This window comes from Camelus bactrianus, chromosome 13, assembly GCF_048773025.1.
Source record: "Camelus bactrianus isolate YW-2024 breed Bactrian camel chromosome 13, ASM4877302v1, whole genome shotgun sequence".
In the NCBI taxonomy this organism is placed as follows: Eukaryota; Metazoa; Chordata; class Mammalia; order Artiodactyla; family Camelidae; genus Camelus; species Camelus bactrianus.
Window position 1 is genome coordinate 49,097,594 of NC_133551.1, and position 18,103 is coordinate 49,115,696.

The 18,103-nt window shown below is 36.4% G+C and overlaps 1 protein-coding gene across 2 annotated transcripts in view; it reads right to left on the bottom strand.

The window, feature by feature from the left end:
• Window positions 1-18,103, bottom strand: part of CCDC30 (coiled-coil domain containing 30) — a 104,659-nt gene that overhangs the window by 78,292 nt on the left and 8,264 nt on the right. For both annotated transcript variants that reach the window (XR_012511329.1, XM_074376688.1), the window contains exons 2-5: window positions 12,536-12,656; window positions 8,710-8,903; window positions 2,087-2,176; window positions 575-728 (exon numbers count right to left, since the gene is read on the bottom strand). Coding sequence is in view for 1 of the 2 variants with exons in the window: in XM_074376688.1 (XP_074232789.1) it covers window positions 575-728; window positions 2,087-2,176; window positions 8,710-8,903; window positions 12,536-12,656 (559 nt within the window). In the remaining variant the exon portion in view is untranslated. The remainder of the gene's footprint in view (window positions 1-574; window positions 729-2,086; window positions 2,177-8,709; window positions 8,904-12,535; window positions 12,657-18,103) is intronic.

Here is an 18,103-nt window from a genome sequence, read left to right on the forward strand (position 1 = left end):
TCATGATCAGAAATGTATAGAAAAGGACAAGAATGTTCACAGCTGCACTATTCATAATAGACACAACTGGAAACAACATAAATGTCTATCCACAGAAGAATGGATAAACAGATAAATTGAGTATGTTTATTCCATGGAATACGACGGTACAAACAGCAAGAGTGAACTACTGCTACATGCAACAACATGAGTGAATCTCATGACCATAAAACTGAATGAAAGAAACAAACTTAAAGAATGCATACTTCCTGTAGTTAAAACTCAGAAATAGCCTTAAAAGTTAGGATAGTCATTACTTTTGGGGAGGAGACAGAGGGAGAGGAAATGGGACTTCCAGGGTGTTGGAAATTTCTTGTACTGGGTGGTGTACCCTTAGGAGCTGTGCACTTTTTGGTAAGTATGTTATGCTGTGCTTCAGTAAAAATTTCTGGACACTGTAGAAAATGAGGCTGTGTATCAGAGAATTTTATGTATTTATCTTAAAAGATTTTTTTCTCAGTGTATTCATGTTCCACCCTGAGTAGGATCATTATATTTAAAACATGGTCAGAAATGTTCTGTAACCACAGCTTACCTAATTTATTCTGTTCTTTCTCCTTCTCTTGTAGTTCATCAGTGAGCCTTTGGACCTCTTCTTGGGCCATCCCTAATCTCTCTGATACTTGTTCCATATCTCTCTCTAGGCAGTTTTGTGAAATTTTATCTTTTTCCAGGTCTTCATTATGGGACTGAAATAAAACTATTGTTAGTAGTACAACAAAAAGTAATTACACTCTTATGACATTGCATTACTTCCTTATAAATGTTTGAAAGCCAATAAAGAAGAGTAGCAAACAGAATATTTCATTTATGTGCATTTCTTTTATTAGGTTGAACCATATAAAACTGGTGATATTTGACTATTTTTAACCTATAAACATGCAATTTCACGAGGTTCAAACCTAAGATATCTATAAGATATGGTTATATGATTATTTAAAAACATAGAAATTTTATCATAAAAATTATCATATGGCAAAAAAAGAGAGAAAATAATCCTCATTTATATGGTAATTAAATACAGTTTGTAATAACTTTTTACATAAAGTATTTCATTTCATTTCAAGGTATGCAGACAATAAAGGCTCAAATCATGTTTAGAGCTCTTTTTCTACAATTATTTTCAAAGCATTTTAAAGCTAAATAACAAATTCAATCTCAGCTATATTTTGCTTTTGACCCCCAAAATATGTATTAATTTTGTATGAATATAAGCATTACATAAAATTTTATTTAAAAAAACAAATACTATCTACATAACAAAACCACTCTTAGAATATTGGTATAATTTCCTTGCAGTAGTTTTTATTTACATACATTTTTTACAGAGTCATAATCCCAACCTACAAGTTTCTGTCTGGCTTTTTCATTTAATATTATATAGGGAGTATTTTTCCACACCGTTGTACAGATTTTGAAATGATAATTTTTAAAGGCTATATAATGTTCCAGGGGGTGCAGCATAATTTATATAATCATTTCAACATTTTGGTAGTTTCCAACTTTTGCTATTGAAAATAATACTATAATTGATATACAGTTTCATCCATATATATAATCTTGGGTTACTTCTCATTGTTGAATTTTCTGTATGTACTTCATTCACTGCATTCAGTTATCAATAACACTTCCCCAGATCAAAAAATAAATTCCACAAAGAGAATTAATTATATATAAATAATATGTTATATGTTTTGAAGGACTCCCCAAAAAAGAAGCTCTAAACATATTTGGGAACAAGTATGTACTGTCCCGAGGTGATTCTTCAAAGGACACAACACACAATGATTGTTTAAATTTCAATACATTCAGTAAAAATCAGCTATTGTGCTAAATGAGTGAAATCAGCTGTTCTGTTAAATGGGTGATTGATTTTTCTTCTTCCCAATTGTTTGTGATGTGTTTACAACACTTTTATGCATAATTGATATTTTTTTACATCATGAATTTATACATTTTAATATGTTCAAACAAAATACTTCCAAGGTAAAAGCTAACTTGTAATTAGCTGCTATTATTGAGTAAAAGACTGTAAGTTTTTCCTTACCTCACTCTGGTTTTTTTTAGAATGAGGCTTAGGTTCTTGATGTTTCTGATCTCCTCTTTGCAGAGGCTGGTGGATCTGTTCAGATTTCTCCTAAGTAAACGTTAAGAGACAAATGAAAATTATACCAATCAGCTCCATGAATAAAAATGTCATTTAAATTAAAAAAAATAACCAAGTAGATGAAGAGGGAGCACAGGCCAATCCATTTTATGAGGCTAGACCCTGTGTTCTCAGTGAGACAATGTTGCCCCCAAGGAGTGAAAACTGGTCTCTAGGAGGGAAACATCTTACACTTTTCAGTACAAAGTGCAGATGCCTACAGTACATGGAGACAAGTAGTTTATATCAGTACCATTAAAATTTCATGAGAGAGCAATAGGAAAAATTATCTAAAATGTCTCATTATAGAGGTAATAGTGAAAAAAATGCTGGCTAAGCCTGGCTAGACAGACTTGATAGTAAAACCTGACAAAGATAATACAAGAAAGAAAAATCACAGGGCAACCTCAGTCATAAACACAGATGGAAAAATTTAAACAAAATTTTATCAAACTGAATATAGTAATATTTGGAGAGGATAATACATCATGATGAAGTTGGATTTATTCCAGGAATGCAAGATAGGTTTAACAGAAAAATGAATCAACAAATTCCCACATTAACAGATAAAAGTTCTAAATTGTTTCATCATCTCAATGGCTATAGAGAAAACATTTTACAAATTTAACATTGAATCCTACCAAAAGCTGTTAACAAACTAGTAATAAAAGAGAACCTTCTTACCCTGATAAAGGGTATCATTAAAAAAAAAAGACCTTCAGCAAACATCATACTTAATAGTGAATTGCTGAATACTTCCTGATACCATTAATAAGACAAGTATGTCTGCTATTCAAGATAATACTAGAGAATCTAGCCAGTAGAGTAAGGTAAGTAAAAGAATTAAAAGGAATAAAAGACTGGAAAGGAAGAAACAAAAAATATCATTATTCTGACATATGACTATACAGGCAAAAATAATTTTAAATCTCCAAATAAATTACTAAAATCAATGAGAAATTTCAGCAACATTGCTGGTATAGTCAATAGACAAAAATAATTACACTCTTAACACTGGCAATAGATAATTAGAAAATTAAATTCTTAAAAAAATAGCATTTTTTTTCAAGATTCTAGTTTTGCAGTGCTAGTTACTATATATGAAATACATAGACAACAAATTTTTTCCATATAGCACAGGGAACTATATTTACTATCTTGTGGTAACCTATAATGAAAAATATGAAAACAAATATATGTATGTATACATATGACTGAAATACTATGCTGTACACCAGAAATTGACACAACACTGTAAAATGACTATACTACAACTAAAAAAATAACATTTACTATTAATAGCATCTAAAAATATGAAGTACCTAGCAATAAACATAAAAAAATGTGCAAGAGTTTGTGGGGAAATTATAAATCTTTACTTATATACATTAAAAAATAAATGGAGAGATATCCCACAGATAACATGAATATTTTAAGATAGTTAATTCTTCTTAAACTGATTTACAGAATTTAATGCAACCAAAAATCAAAATCCCAGAAGGCAAAGATTTCTTAAATAAGACAGAAAAACACTAACTAAAAGCAAATAATTGACACAGTGAACTATATTAAAGAACTTCCATTTATTAGACAACACAATTAAGAATATTAAAGGCAAGCCACAGAGCAGGGAAAAAAGTACTTGTGACACACATAATCAACAGAAGACTTGGAACCAGAACATACAGAGAATTCCTATAAATCAGTAAGAAAAAGACAATTCAATTTTTAAATGGACAGAAGACCTGAAGAAACACTAATAAAATAGGAAATCCAAATGACCAATAATCATACTAAATTCATTAGTAATAAGGGAAATGCTAATTAAAACCAACATGAGATATCATTATGCACCCAGTAGTTTGGCAAAAATGTAAAGGTCTGACAACTTCAAGTGCTGATGGGGAGCAAAGGCACCCTCATACACTACTGGCGCCAGGGTAAACTGGTACATCTACTTAAGAAGATAGTTTGATGTTATCTGATAAAGCTGAAGATCTATCTACTTTCTAATTCCCTAAATCCACCCCTATGTATATACTCTACACAAATGCATGCACACATATAAGAATTTTCATAGCAGCATAATAGCATGATAGATTATAATATGTTCATAACAGATATAAATTGGAAACATAGAATGGATAGTCATGCCATATATTCACACAATGGAATGATATATAGCAATGACAAGCTGATTAAAAATAAGAAATACAAACATAATGTTTTACAAAAAAGCAATTCCCAAAGTTCATTCCTTGTATGTAATGTTCAAAAATAGACAAAACTAAACTAGTATGTATACTATTTAGAGATGCACACCTTTGTAGGGAGGAAGGGGGCTGTGACCAGAAAAGAAAGCTTCCAGGGAGTTGGCAATATTGTATTCCTAATAGGACCAGTGGTTGGGGCTAGATGAGTGTTTGCTCTATAACTATTTGTCAAACTGTATTTTTTAAGTTTTATCACTTTTCTGCATATATGTTGTTATATTCCACAATAAAATGTGTTTTTAGAAATCCTGATTATTCCTGGCATTAAATATCATCCCTTTCTTCTCTGCCCCATCTGACACTAAAGTGGTTAAATAAATTTTGATATACCTGTTCAAAAGAATACATGTTGTCAAAAAGACTAAGGGAAATCTATATATATTAATACAGGAAGTGAAAACAATGTGCGCAATGAAATATAATTTGTATTTTAAGTGGACAGAAATTTTCTGGAAGGATAAATAAAAAATTGTTGGCAGTGGTAGCTTAGGAGTATGGAACTGAGTATTTGAGGTGAGACGATAACTCATTTTTTGTTCAGTTTTACACTGCTTGAATCCTTTACCACATGCCTCTATTAAGTTAGAAAACCAACAAAAAACAAATGTTAAGTAAAATGTAATTAGTATATAGATCAGATCTTGCAAAATTCCTTGGACTTCCAAGTGATCATATGTGGCCTCATTTAGCGGCCCCTCTCTCATTTACTTTATGCGCAGGTTAATTCAACATTAGCGTATGTAAAATATAACTGTGGAGGCAATGGAATTTTTACAAGTTTCGTTTCATAGTGACAAGATCATCTTTGGAAAACCTTTTTTAAAAAGCTTTTTAAAGGTATAATTAATATACAATAAACTGCACATATTTACAGTGTACAATTTTTTGTTACATGTGTCCACCCATGAAACCAACACCATAATCAAGATAATGAAAATACGCACCACCTCCCCAAATTTCCTGTACTTCCTTTTAATTCATTCCTCACCTGGAATTGTTCCTAGGCAACCACTAATGTTTCTGTTACTATATATTGGTTTCCATTTTCTACTACTTTATATAAATAGAATCACAGACAATGTACTCTTTTTGGTCTGGCTTATTTCACTCTGATAATTATTTTGAGACTTATCCATTTTGTTATATATTTATTCTTTTTTATTACCAATTAATATTCCATCCTATGGATCTATACATTTACCTGTTGGTTAACATTTGAGTGGATTCTAGTTTAGAGCTGTTCCAATTAAAGTTGCTATAACATATGTAAGTCTTCACGTGGGCACATGCTTTTATTTCTCTCGGGTATATACCTAGGAGTGGAATGGCAGGGTTATGTTAGGTATGTGTCTAATCTTTAAGGCAATGCTAAACTAGTTTTCAAAGTGGTTGTACATTTTATATTCTCATCAGCAGGACAGAATTCCAGTTGCTTCACACTGTCACCAACACTTGATAGGGTTTTAGTCTCTAATTTAAGCCGTTCCAGTACACTTATAGTGGTATCTCACTGTGACTTTTGTACTTTACATGAGAAACATCTTCTCATGAGTTTATTAACCATTTGCATATCTTCTTCGGTGCAGTCTCTATCCTTTTGTCCATTTTTAAATTGGTTTGTATGTGTTACTACTATTGAGTTGTAAGAGGTATCTATATATATAGATAAAAGGATTTTGTTGGATATATTTAAAAAAAAATACTATCTCCCAGTCTGTGGCCTGTGCTTTTATTTTTGTTAACACTGTCTTCTGAAGAGCAAATGTTCTGAATTTTTATGAAGTCCAATTTTTTTCTTTTATATTTTGTGCTTTACCTGTCTTATAAAAAATCTTGCCAAATCCAAGGTCACTAAAATTTTCTTCTGTAAATTTTATTTCCTATATCATCTATTAACCATTTTGAGTTAATTTTGTGTGTGGTGTAGGATCAGTGTAAGGCCAAAATTACATGTGCTACCTTGACGTCTATGTACCTCACAGAGCACCAAAAGCCTAACCATGAATCTCCCTGCTCCTGCCAGGCATGCTCCCATCCCACAGGAAAGATTCCCCACCCAGCTAGTTCCTCTATCAGCCAGACCCAGTCCTCAGTCTAATGGGTTTCATTGCCCTGCCAACCCAAGGAATTTTTAAAATGAGCCAATTATATCCTCTAATGAGAACCAGGGGGCATCTCATCCTATCGTTACTGCAAAGTCTTTCTCTCAGGGCCCCTGTGCGTTCACTCCTTCCTGAGTACAATCCCTTGTGGCTCTGCATGGCAGGCAGTGTCCTCCCTTGGGCTGTGAGCGTGTCTGATGGATAAACTATCTATCACATCTCTGTCTGTCCAACGTTGGGTGTCATGTGTCTGGCTATCTTATTGTATTTAGGGTAGCGAATCCCTCCTTTACCAATGGGGACAGGAACCTCAATAGAGTTGGGGGTTTCGTTTTTGTTTTTTGGTTTTTGCATATGTCTCTCCAATTGTGCCAGCATCATTTGTTGAAAAGCTTGTCTTTTCCCCATTAAATTACTGAGGCGCTTTTGCTGAAAATCAATTGAACATCTATGTGCGGGCCTATTTCTAGACTATTCGGTTCCATTGATCTATATATCTACCTTTATACCAACACTGCACTTTCTTGACTCCTGCAGCTTTATGGTAAGTCTTGAAAGCAGGAAGTGTGTGTCTCAGCTTTGTTGTTCTTCAAAGTTGTTTTGGCTATTCTAGTTCCTTTGCATTTCCATATCAATTTTAGAATCAGCTCGTCAATTTCCACCCCAAAAAATGACTCTGCTGATAACTTTATGCTCAGGTAAATTATAACATTAGCTTAAACAAAATATAACCAGGAATGCGACAGAAATTTTATGAGTTACATTTTACAATAACAAAAAAAAAAAAAAACCCTTTGTAGTATCTGTTTTTAATTCTTTCTGTCCATTAGTGGTAAAACTATGGCTTAACAGTGACTGGGTAGATAGCCTTCGGGTCATCCAAGACTTCACCCCCAAAATGTCCAGTTTGCTTTATAGATTCCATCTCCTTCATAACTCCTTAGTTCATCTTCCCTTCTCTTTACACTCTGAGCCTTGTTTTCAGTTCTCATTCTTTAATTAATTATTATTTAATATCCCTTGAAATCCCTGCTTCCAATCTGGCCCCTATCCAACCCATCCCTCCACTGTGGCCAGAGTGATTTTTCTAAAACACAAATCGGGTCATGTTAGTCTCCTCTTAAAATCATTTAGTGACTGCCTAGACCTTTTATAACGAAGTTAGTTGTCTGTACACTTGAAATATTTTTACACCTCTAATACGGTCCAGGAACATTGTTAGGTGCTGAGTCCAAACTCTTTAGCTTAGCATATGAGCCTCACCATGATGTGGTTTCTGAAAATATCTCCAGGCACATTTCTCAGCATTTACTCACATGAACCAGTATGTGTTATACACTGTTTCCTCTGCCAGAAATGCCTTTCCCAGCTTCTTCATCCAGCTAACACCTACTCAGCTTTCAAAATGCTACTCAACATTGTCTCCTCTGGAAGCCTTTCCTACCCATCCTGGCTCAGCCCCTCCCCTGAGTTTTCCTAGCCTTCTGTGCCTTCCTTTTTCAGACAACTTTCCACACTGAATTACAACCACTAGTTTACTTCTTTCCTTCATCAGCTTGTAAGTTCCTTGCAAGTCCAGATCATGTGTAATTTCACTTTGTTTCTGCATCCACTAGCACAAAGCCTGGCACATGCTAAGCTCTCAATAAATAATAACAGTAACGCTAATTACATGTGAGGCACCATTCTAGAGCTTTATGTGCATTAAGTTATTTCATTTAAAAAATATTTTTTAAATTTACTTCTTACTGTATTACTTATTTTATTTTGGTGGGGTGGGGGAGGTAATTAGGTTTATTTTTAGACATGGAACTGGGGATTGAATCCAGGACCTTGTGTATAAAAAGCATGTGCTCTACCACTTGAGCTATACCCTCCCTCCACTTATTTCATTTTCATGATCATCTTGTAGCTGAGCTGCTCCCAGATTTTACAGATGAGGAAGTTGAGGCTTGTGAAAGTTACCTAACTTGTTCAAGGACATACTGCTAACAAGTGGCAGAGGAGGTCTATTCAAACCCAAAGCCCATATTCTTAAGTGCTATCAGAAATGGCTTCCTGATATTTTAGTGTATGAATGATTTAATGAACAAATGCATTTTACAGCTGGCCTGTCTCTTATTCAATTACCCAGCTAATTTTGGAATACCTGGGAAAATTCTTTCTGTAGGTTACTGCTTGTACGTCTTTGTGACTCGGGCTTGGGGTCCCCAAGTTCCAGTTTCCTCAAGACTGTACTTCCTTCCATGAGTGAGTGTGCAATCTGTTCATGGGGGCTGCTCAGAGCTATTTCAGACAAGCCTTCTTGATACAACATTTCTTCAACCTCCTTTATTTGCACTTCTGGTTGGAAGAAACAACAGAAACAAAACTGTTAAAAGAAATCGAGGCAAATAACTAAAAAGTAGTGGGAAAAAGTTCTCAAAGGTGGTAGACACTCTTACTACTTACATAAGTTTCAAATGTGTTCATGAATAACTTAAAAATTTGTTAATGTTCTACTGAGTGCTTACTATGTGGTAGGTATTGTACTAAGCACCTAAGATAAATTTATCTTATTTAATCATTAAAACACTCCAGTGAGGTGGGAACCATGATTATCCCTTTTAAGAGATGAGAGCTCAGGCATCCAGAAGCCAAAACACTTGTCCACAGTCACTCAGTTAATCCTGCCAAGATTCTTGATGATTTCAACATTCAGGCAGGTGATTATTTTAGTGCCCTGGCTTTTCAGTTCCTTCAGCAGCTAACTTCCAAAGATCTAGTCCTCTACCATCGCGGCCACCCACTCCATAGTAATTCCCTAGGCCTTGTCATTGGCCTCTGTAGTCTCTGTAGCCTGTCCCTAGTCTCAGTTCCAAACATCCTAGTCTCCAATCATCCCTTCTCATGGACTTCTAGTAGCTCCATTTTAGCAATTTTTGACCATTCTGGAAACTATAATCCATTGACTTTAAGCCCTTAGCAACATTCCTTACCCGACTCCTGTTCTCATTTACTTTCTTACCCAGCTTAGATTCTAGGGTCCATCATCATAATCACTCCTTTGAAAACATTCACAACTCTCTTGCCCCTCTTTCCTTCCATTCTACTTGGTGACAAAACTCCAATCCGTTTAAACCCAACTCTTCACCGCCGCATCCCAGAAGCCGAATGTGGCTAGAGAAAACTGCACAGGCAGTGCTGATCCATTTCATTTCACACCCACGACTACTAACCTCAGGTGAGCCCTCCCTGCCGCCCACAACCCTCCTACATTCCCCTGGTTGTCCTTCTCTCTCATTCGCTAGAGACCTAGACTGCTATTTCATTCCTTTATCTCCTCAAATCTCCAGCACCTCCTTCCCCATCCTCACTCTCAGCTGAGTACCCTGCTTCTTATTCCACTGAGAAAAGAGAGGCATTCCAAAGAGACGAGAGCTCCCGCAATCTCCCCTTTCCAAATCTGCCAGCTCCCCCACACTCCTCCCTCTTGTGAGATGTAAGGGACTCTCCTTGCTCCTAAGGCCAGCCGCTCCCTCATGCACTGGCTCCCATTGCCTCTTCTCTCAAACACAGAGCTCTTGCAGTTGACTCTTATCTCTACTGCCTTGTGGAGCATTCTTCCCAATTAAGCATTATAATCATCCCATTAAAAACAACAGTGATGAAAACAACAAAGAACTTTCCTTCAGCCTCATGTCCCCCCCACCACCCCGCCCCAGGTCCTCCACCATTACTTCATTTCCCTCTGCAGCATTAACTCCAAGAAAGGATCAGCCACAGCCATGTCCCCTCCTCCTCTCCTACCACTCTTCCCTGAAGTCACTCCAATCAGGCGTTCATTTCCACCACTCCATAGAAACAGCTCTCCTCAAGGTCAGTAAGGTCCTCCATGAGACCCAACCCAATGGTCAATTACTGGTCCTCTTTCCACATAGCCTATCAATGGTATCTGACCCAATGGTGCCCTTCCTTTTCTTAAAACACTTTCATCATTTCTCTTCTGGGACACCACACCCTGCTAGGCTTCCTCCTACCTTGCATGCCACTCCTTCTCAGGCTCTTTTGCTGATTTCTGGTCTTTCCAACCTCTATACACTGGAATGCCTCAGGGCCTGGCTCTGAATCTTCTTCTTTTCATTCCCTAGGTTATCTCTTATAGTCTCAAGGCTCTGAGTATTAGCTATATGCTGAGGACTCTCAAATTTACATCACTATTTCACACTGCAGTCCAAATACATACACAGTTGCCTCCTGGACATTTCCACTTGAATGTCTAATATACACATCAAAATGCAGATGTCCAAAAGCAAACTCTATTATCTTTCCCAAATGGGACCTCCCACAGTCCCCTCAATCTGAGTAGTGAGGAACTCCAATATTCCAACTGCTCAAACCAAAGAGCTTTGGGTCACTAGTGACTTCTTTCCTTTTTCTCCCACCCAACATTAAATCCATTATCAAATCACATTAGCACCACTTTCAAGAGACATCCTTTAATTATATAAGCAATTCTGATGTGATCAACATATGTGTTCCGAAAACAAACAAGCAAACCTGTATTTTGCAAAATTGCTCACTAAACATAATAGAGCTTATGGAAAAAAGGTTGGTATAGAGCACTCAAAACCTTTGCAATTGTATAATTATAGTGCTATAAAAACACTGACAATCCTAATAATTATACTGGTACATTTAAAGAGATATGTCAAATTCCTAAAAAAAAAAAAAAGGAATAGTATAATAAATATAGAATTCTAATTTCTTTTAAAAACCCAGGTTCACTGCAAAGGTGAGCTAAAAAAGGAGCTGAGTCTGCAGAGTTGGAAACAAAGGCAAAATGCACAAAGATTACGAATATCTTTGCAATAAGCACTTCCAAGGGAAAACTTGTGGCCAAACAGCCCAGAAGAATGTGGGGTGAATGGGCTTTATGTACAAACTCCAAGGCTTGCTGGTAAGCCCAACTCACTAACATGCTGGGGAAATTATACATGAACTTCACATTATAATGACCTCACTCCCCTTATTTTCCAATCCTTCATGAGCTAATTTACATTGGCAGCAGGACATAGAGCAGCCTCTGTTTCTTACAATACAGCAGATCGGAGCCCTGAACAACCCTCCTGCCGAGAATAACTAAAAATGCCAGAAAAAAAAAAATTTTAACTCTTAAAATGCAACCACCATATGAACAAAACTAGAATGCAAACTTTTAAACCAGCAGAAGAAAACCTGATATAACCAATGGAAAACAAAAAAGGGGGAAAAAAATGAAACCAGAGTGCAATACACATGAAATATGGCCTGTGATTTGATCGATTTTCTCTGCACCTGGAGTCCAAACAAGGGGAAAATGTTCATCAACAGATCCTTGTGAAAGGAAGTTCGACAATGAAGAAAGGAAAATGATCCCATGTGGAATATCTGAGATGCAAGTAACAATGCTGAGCAAAAGAAAATAAGTAAGTGTGATAAATACAAATAACCATTGACCATATCCATCATAATATCTAATTTACGGAGTTAAACAAAATACAATATTCTAAAGGGGTTCTATCTGTAGCTTCCCTTGTAGCTTTGGAGCACTTGATAAACACTTCCTGAGTCCTTAATATGCTAGGAACATTACAAGGCAGGTGCCGTGGAGAACACAGCGACCGCTAAGACTAGGACATGATCTCTGCTCCTGAAGAGCTGTCACAGGTAATTATGACACAGTGTGGGAGTGCTGTAATTGGCATTAAGGAAAATAACCATCCTGCACTCTCTCATACACATTTCAGAATAGTTCAGAATATATACCTTAAAAAGACAGGTGGAAAATACATCTAAAACATTACAAGTTTTTTCTTTTGAAGTAGAGGACAGGTAGTACATTTTTTCCTTTCTTCTACTTTTACACATTCCCCAGGTTTTCTGTAATTGTCACATGCTAATTTTTTGAATTAGGGAAAAATTTAAATGCACATTTTTACAAAAGGAAGAATTACCCTGCTTGAGTTGGAGTTCTTTAAACTGACGTCTAAGCTGTCTGTTTTCCTTTCCATAACCATGAGAAAACGCTTCTCTTTCCTCTGGTAAGTTACAGACATGGTTTACATAGTTTTCCACCTAGAAAGAAAATAATACATTTTCTTACAAGTCTAATTAAGCGAAAGAGACATTAAGAGATTATCATATTTTAGGGGGTGGGGGGCATAGCTCAGGGGTAGAGCTATGGGTTCAATCCCCAGTGCCTCTGTTAATGGGGGGAAAAAAGAGATCACCATACTAACAATGCTTATAATTAAGAAGTGAACAGAAAACTCAGCTTTGTTTAAGTGTGAGTCTCTCTCCCTAAACTTCCTTCCAGCTGTCGTACGTTATCAGACGCTGTTACCCACAGACAGCATGACACATCACCACAAATTTCTGGTCACAGTCTCTGTGACGGTTACAATCTCTAATATTTTTTTCCATTAACAAATCAGGTTTCAAATCAAGTCTCCTTATCTATGGTTTAGGAAATATGGTCATGATACTCACAAATAGAGAAATATCTACATAATAACTATTTATACTCTTGGACAAAAACTCATGATTAAGATGTCTGAAATGTTAGTAGGAGATTGTATTAAAAGAAACTGTTGAGCATTCTTTAAAAATAGTTTCTGGTTAATATGACAGCTTCATGAAAGGTAATTTTAGGTACCTAATAAAATTGAAAGCTAACTAGATGCTCCAGGCACTATGTTAAGGATATCAAATATTTAGTTTTCACTACAACCCAATGACAGTTATCCTCCCACTTCACAGGGAAGAAGCAGGCTGAAAGACTGAGGGACATGCGTTGCGAAGCAAGGCAGAAAAGGGGGAGCTAGACTTCACACTCGGGTATGCCAGAGCCAGAGACTGAGCTCCTACTGTACCAAATTGCTTAGAAGTAGACCACCAAATACATACACACACACACACACACACACACACACACACACACACACACACACTGGAATATTACTCAGCTATGAAAAAGAATAAAATAATGCCATTTGCAGCAACATGGATGGACCTGGAGACTGTCATACTAAACGAAGTATATAAATAAGAAAGAGAAATAAAAATAAATGATACCACTTATACATGGATTCTAAAAAAGTGATACAAATGACAAAACAGAAATAAGACTCACAGATGTGGAAAACAAACTTACGATTACCAAAGAGGGAAAAGAGCCAAGAAGGATAAATTAGGAGTTTGGGATTAGCAGATAGACATTGCTATATATAAAGTAGATAAACAATAAGGTCCTAATGTATAGCACAGGGAACAATACTCACTATCTTGTAATAACCTATAATGAAAAAGAACCTGAAAAAGAATATATTTATATCTATATAAGTGTGTATATATATATATATATATATATATATATATATATAACCAATCACTCTGCTATACACCTGAAACTAACACAACATTGTAAATCAACTATACTTCAATTAAAAAGAGAAGAAGTAGACTACCAGAATAACTGAGCTGCATTTTGCTGAATCGTGCTGAAGCCTTTTTTGGACAGCTCCTCAGAATATGGACAGAAAGCTGACTGGCACAGTAGAAGGAACACAAAACTGCAGTCCAACTTTGCAGCTTCCTGGTATGCTTCAGTTTCCGCCTCTTTAAAGTAACAGGAACAACAATACCTCTTTCTAATAATAGCTAAGATTTATTGAATACTTGCTAGGTTCCAAGTACATATGTGAAATGTTTTATACACTAATGTGTGTAAACCTCACAAATCCTCTTGAAGAGGCTACTGTCATCTCCGTCTTACAGATGAGGAATTTCAAGTTCAAAGAAGTTAAGGAACTTGCTCAAGGTTACACAGGGAGTCAGCACCAAAGGCAACTTTTCACCCTCAATTTACCTAATATTAAAGTTCATGCTTTTGTTCTAAAGGAGCTGCATTCTTCTTTAAGAGTTTGGAAATCAGATTGCCCTCTGAGAGTTAAATTTAAAAATCAACATGTTACCTGAGCTGTCAAAACACAGCAGAGCGATTTGCAAGCAACCTGAGTGAATTTATTAACTCATTTAAAGAAAGCAGCTCATATGTCAGCAAGTAGGTTGATCAGTACTGGAAATATCAAAGTGCTAAGAGAGTCAAAAGATGCTATTATCCACTCATCTAAGGGCGAGGTGCCCTGGTTCTAGGCTATAACAGGTCCAGAAATAAGGGCAGGTATAGATAGCTCTATTGTGGAACTCTGGGTATCTTAGCTGGTGCTATAAAAAATTAGAATCATTTGTTCATCAAGTAAACATCTGATAAAAATGTGGCTTCCTACAGAGTGTGCCTGTAGGAAATGAGTGCAACAGCCACAGGATATGTGTGTCCGGTTCCTCTGGCAATTATATTTTTTATTATCAACTAAAAAGCTGGTGTCTATTTTTCTACCAACTTCTCTGTGAGTTTTGTCAATACAAGGCCACCTTTGAGAAGTGGATCCACCCACAGTTCACTGACTAATCAGGTTTCTAAGCCCACTAGCAGGAGAATCAGCTAGAGGGTTGGTTACTGAGACAAAGATGAGTTTACCAAGATAATGAAAGCCACCTTGAGCAGACCTATTTGGATACTCAAGCAGCCATCTCTGGGCAACATCTTGTACATGTACTCTGTTGGAAACTGAGATTGTTCGATACAGATTGTTGATCTATTTCATGAAAAAAAAAAGTGTACATGTGAGTGCTCTGCAAACTACAGAGTGATGTTCAAATAATGGTTTTTAACGTGTTAATTTAATGAAGGACGATGAGCAAAACCACAGATATCTTAAAACTTTACAATATTAGCTCTTACTTCTTTAACGTCTTCCATGTGCTTCACTGAAAGCTTGTCTAGATTTCTGGTAGCAGTCCTCAGCCTGTATTTGCTGCAACAAGCACCAGATAAAACAGAGTTGTTCTTTGGTAAAGGCAAGAGATTCAAGCTCTTCTTTCTCAAGATGGTGAAGTGAGTCTTCTAATTGAACTTTTCCCTTGATAAAAGAGATATGCATATGTGTACACACACACACACATATACACTAGAGCATGCAAGAAATCTGATATGTATATATGTTTAGAGTTAGATTCTCTACAAGGTATAGTTTAGTTGTGTTATTAATTAATGGTTATGTTATCCAGTTATAATGAGGACTTACATGAATCAGCTAACAATACAAAAATATTAAAGCTTTGAACAGTTGTATAATATCGTCTAAAATAAGAAATGACATAATATACGTAAGGCAAATGTATGGTAGAATGTTAAAAAAAATACAAGCTTTCTGTCTGCCCAGTTCAGAAGTGTGCAATTTAATAATCTGCAAATCTCCCAAAGGTCCCTTACAATGTTACAAACTCCAAAGAAGCTTTTGTCCGCTCTTTGGAATATTCAGAAATAAAAGGACTTCTCTGGAAGCTAGAGAGCCCATTACTTCCACACTATCAAGGAATTATTTTACTCACAGAATACATCTTATAATTTTTGTCAACTTCTAAGTCATTCAACTCTCTTCTAAAACTTCGTATTCAAGCCTGCCATCGATATTGTCTTTAATTTTTTAAAGCTAAAAGTAGTCTTGCTACATAACGGCATTGCATGACATGGTGGGGGAGAAATAAATGTCTGCTGATTGATGAAGTGGTATTTGTGTTACTAGCACCACTGACGGCGAATAAGACTTGCTGTTACAATCAAACACAACTTTTAACCAAGTTAATCTGTCCCAGGTTGTAGTGATAAGCGTAATTATTATTGTACTGCAGCTAGTCAACATAACTATATTCAGTTTTGCTTTTTTAACAGTAAAACTATATTTTGATTATTTTTCTCCTTTCTTGCTAAGTTTCCCAGAGTCTCATCCTTTTCACATTAACAGTTTTTGTGGACGACATATAGAATGTTAATTATCATCTGATACACTAAAAGAAAAAAGGACCCAAATCTGAATCTTTGTATCCCCGTGTGTCCTCCCCATGACTTTTAGCTAAAAATCTTCTTGTGCCCCTCCCCATCCTACTTCCATCATCTGGTCCCCACTCATAGCCTCCTCCCTACAAGGTCTCTGAGCACTATTCAGTTCCTTATGGTTTTAGTCCTGGGTATCAGAGAGCCCAGGACACAACATAGGCATCCTATGAGGCCTATGTGGCAATATAGAAAAAGCTTATGTTATAATAAGAGAAAAAGCAGAACGTAAAAGTATTATTATAACTAGGTAAAGAACCAGACACACAAGGAAAAGAATGGTAGCAAATACATGAAAACATTAAAACACAGTAGTGATAAACTGATGAGATTGCGAATAATCAGAAAATAAATGTTTGAATTATGACATGTCCTATACTGTGGGTTTCTGGCCCCCAGAGAGTTGTAGGGGTGAAGCAGGAGAGTCTTAGGCTGGAGGAAGTTGAAAGGAGAAAGGGGTGGGGGATACTGAGAATAACTTTGGATCCTTGACTTCTGGGAGATTGGGGTATGGGAGGGCAAGTGGGGATACACGAAGAGGGGGCTTGCTGGTCAGGAGGACACTACAGGCTGCAGGTCAATATCCAAGTACATGACTCATGCAAGCTCCTAGACTGACCAGCCTTCCAGAGTCAGAGATCTTTACTTTGCATTGTACTTAGTTATCCATTCCCGTGGTTACAACCGTGCCCTTGCCATGACCTTAACTACTGTTGAAATCTCGCAATCCTAAACTCTAAATGTCCCACTCTACCACCATCTTCTGTACTTCCTGCTTTTTTGTGTGTGGTAAATATATGAAACTTAAAAGTTACCATTTTAACCATTCTTCTAAGAAATTTTTTTTTCTTGGCCGGGGGAGGCAATTCTTTCTTATTTTCAGTGGAGGTACTGGGGATTGAACCCAGGACCTTGTGCACGCTAAGCATGTGCTCTACTGCTTGAGCTATACCTTCCCCCCTTAACCATTCTGAAGTGTAGAATTCAGTGGTATTAAGTATATTCACAATACTGTGCAACCATCACCACTATCCATTTTCAGAACTTTTCCATTATTCTAAGCATAAACTCTGTACCCATTAAGCAATAACTCGCCATCTTCCCCTTCCCCTGGTAACCTCCGTTCTACTTTCTGTCTCTATAAATCTGCTACTCTAGGTACCTCATACAGGTGGAATCAAACATCTGTCCTTTTGTTTCTGGCTCATTTCATTTAGCATGATGTCTCCAAGTTTCATTCATTTTATAGCACGAATCAGAATATCCTTCCTTTTTAAGGCGAATAACATTCCATTGTATGTATTTTTGATTATCCATTCATGTGTTGATGGACATTTGGGCTGTTTCCACCTTTTGACTATTGTGAGTTAAGGATGCTGTGAACACTGGTATATAGGTATCTGAGTCCCTGCTTCCGACTGTTTTGGGTACAGTGGAATTATTGGATATATAATTCTATATTTTGTGAGGAACTGCCATAAAGATACAAGTAATAGCCATAGTGATGGGTGTGAAGTTGCTATGCTCGTAAACTATAGGTACTCTACAGTTGAGACCTCCAGTCCCT